General features: G+C 59.0%; 1 protein-coding gene across 1 annotated transcript in view; it reads left to right on the plus strand.

The window, feature by feature from the left end:
- Positions 1-404, plus strand: part of FMOD (fibromodulin) — a 5,860-nt gene extending 5,456 nt beyond the window's left edge. The window contains exon 3 of the mRNA XM_009576046.1: positions 180-404. Within this exon, the coding sequence (XP_009574341.1) occupies positions 180-331 (152 nt within the window). The 3' untranslated portion in view covers positions 332-404. The remainder of the gene's footprint in view (positions 1-179) is intronic.
- Positions 405-1,090: the final 686 nt, after the last annotated feature.

Raw genomic sequence — 1,090 nt, forward strand, 5'->3', positions numbered from 1 at the left:
TTTTCCTGCCCATCTTAACAAAAACCGGCTCTCAGAGGTCAGTAGCCACAGACCCATCTGCACAGCAGCCCCCCTTGAGTTTTCCCACATCGCTCCCCAAAGATCAGTCGCATCACGAAGGTTAGAGCAAGCCGGGACCAAAGCCGGTGCTCAGCTCTATCTCCTCTCCCCCCTCACAGAGTTCTCCATCAGCAGCTTCTGCACCGTGGTGGACGTCATGAACTACTCCAGGCTCCAGGTCCTGCGGCTCGACGGGAACGAGATCAAGCGAAACGCGGTGCCCCCCGACGCCCCGCTGTGCCTGCGGCGTGCCACCATCATCGAGATCTAGCCTGGCCCCCACCTGGCCCCTTCCCCATCCTCAGGACTTGGCTCCCCCGTTCCTGGGGAGACACTCACTCCCATTTTAATGCAGCTTGACAGTCTGACTTGGCTTCCGCAATAGTGCAATAAGGGTTCTCCAACACCAGCCCATGCAGGTGGGCAGGATCAATTTGTCTGCAAATGCTCCCTCTTCCCGGCTCTCCGGCCACGCAGGGTGGGACAAATCCCAGCACGGTTCCCCCTCTGACCCCACCACAGCCACCCCCCAAAGCGCTGCACCTCAATTCACCTTCTCCCCTAGTTTGTGTGGGATGCAGCGGGGATGGGGGAGAGCTCATCCCACCTCTGAAACATGGCACTGGCATCCGACCCCAGTGGGGAGGGTTTCACATGTGGGTCCTGCAGAACCAGCAGATTTAAAGTGAATCCCCCTGAGCCAGGTGCCAGCGGTCACTGGGAGGAGCAGCCGGGAGGTTGGGAGCTACATGAGTAAAGGGTTAAAGATTTCCTGGCTGCCAGCATCCCTCAGTCTAGGATGGGGAAGAGCAAATCCACTCTTCCCCCTCCATTTTTCCCCCCTTCCATCAGCTTCCTGCTCCAGAGATAAAGGAGAGAAACCTTTCCTGCTGCTGCCGAGCGGCTGTCAGCTGCTGTGGTTAGAGAGAAACACCCTGAGAAACAGCCCGTTCGCGGCTTCCTCCACCGGTTCAGGGCAGGACCAGGGCCAAGGGATGGGGCAGTTCCTGGTGCTGTCACCCCTGGGTGC

The sequence above is a fragment of the Fulmarus glacialis genome, unplaced genomic scaffold (genome assembly GCF_000690835.1).
Source record: "Fulmarus glacialis isolate BGI_N327 unplaced genomic scaffold, ASM69083v1 scaffold7244, whole genome shotgun sequence".
NCBI classification, from domain to species: domain Eukaryota; kingdom Metazoa; phylum Chordata; class Aves; order Procellariiformes; family Procellariidae; genus Fulmarus; species Fulmarus glacialis.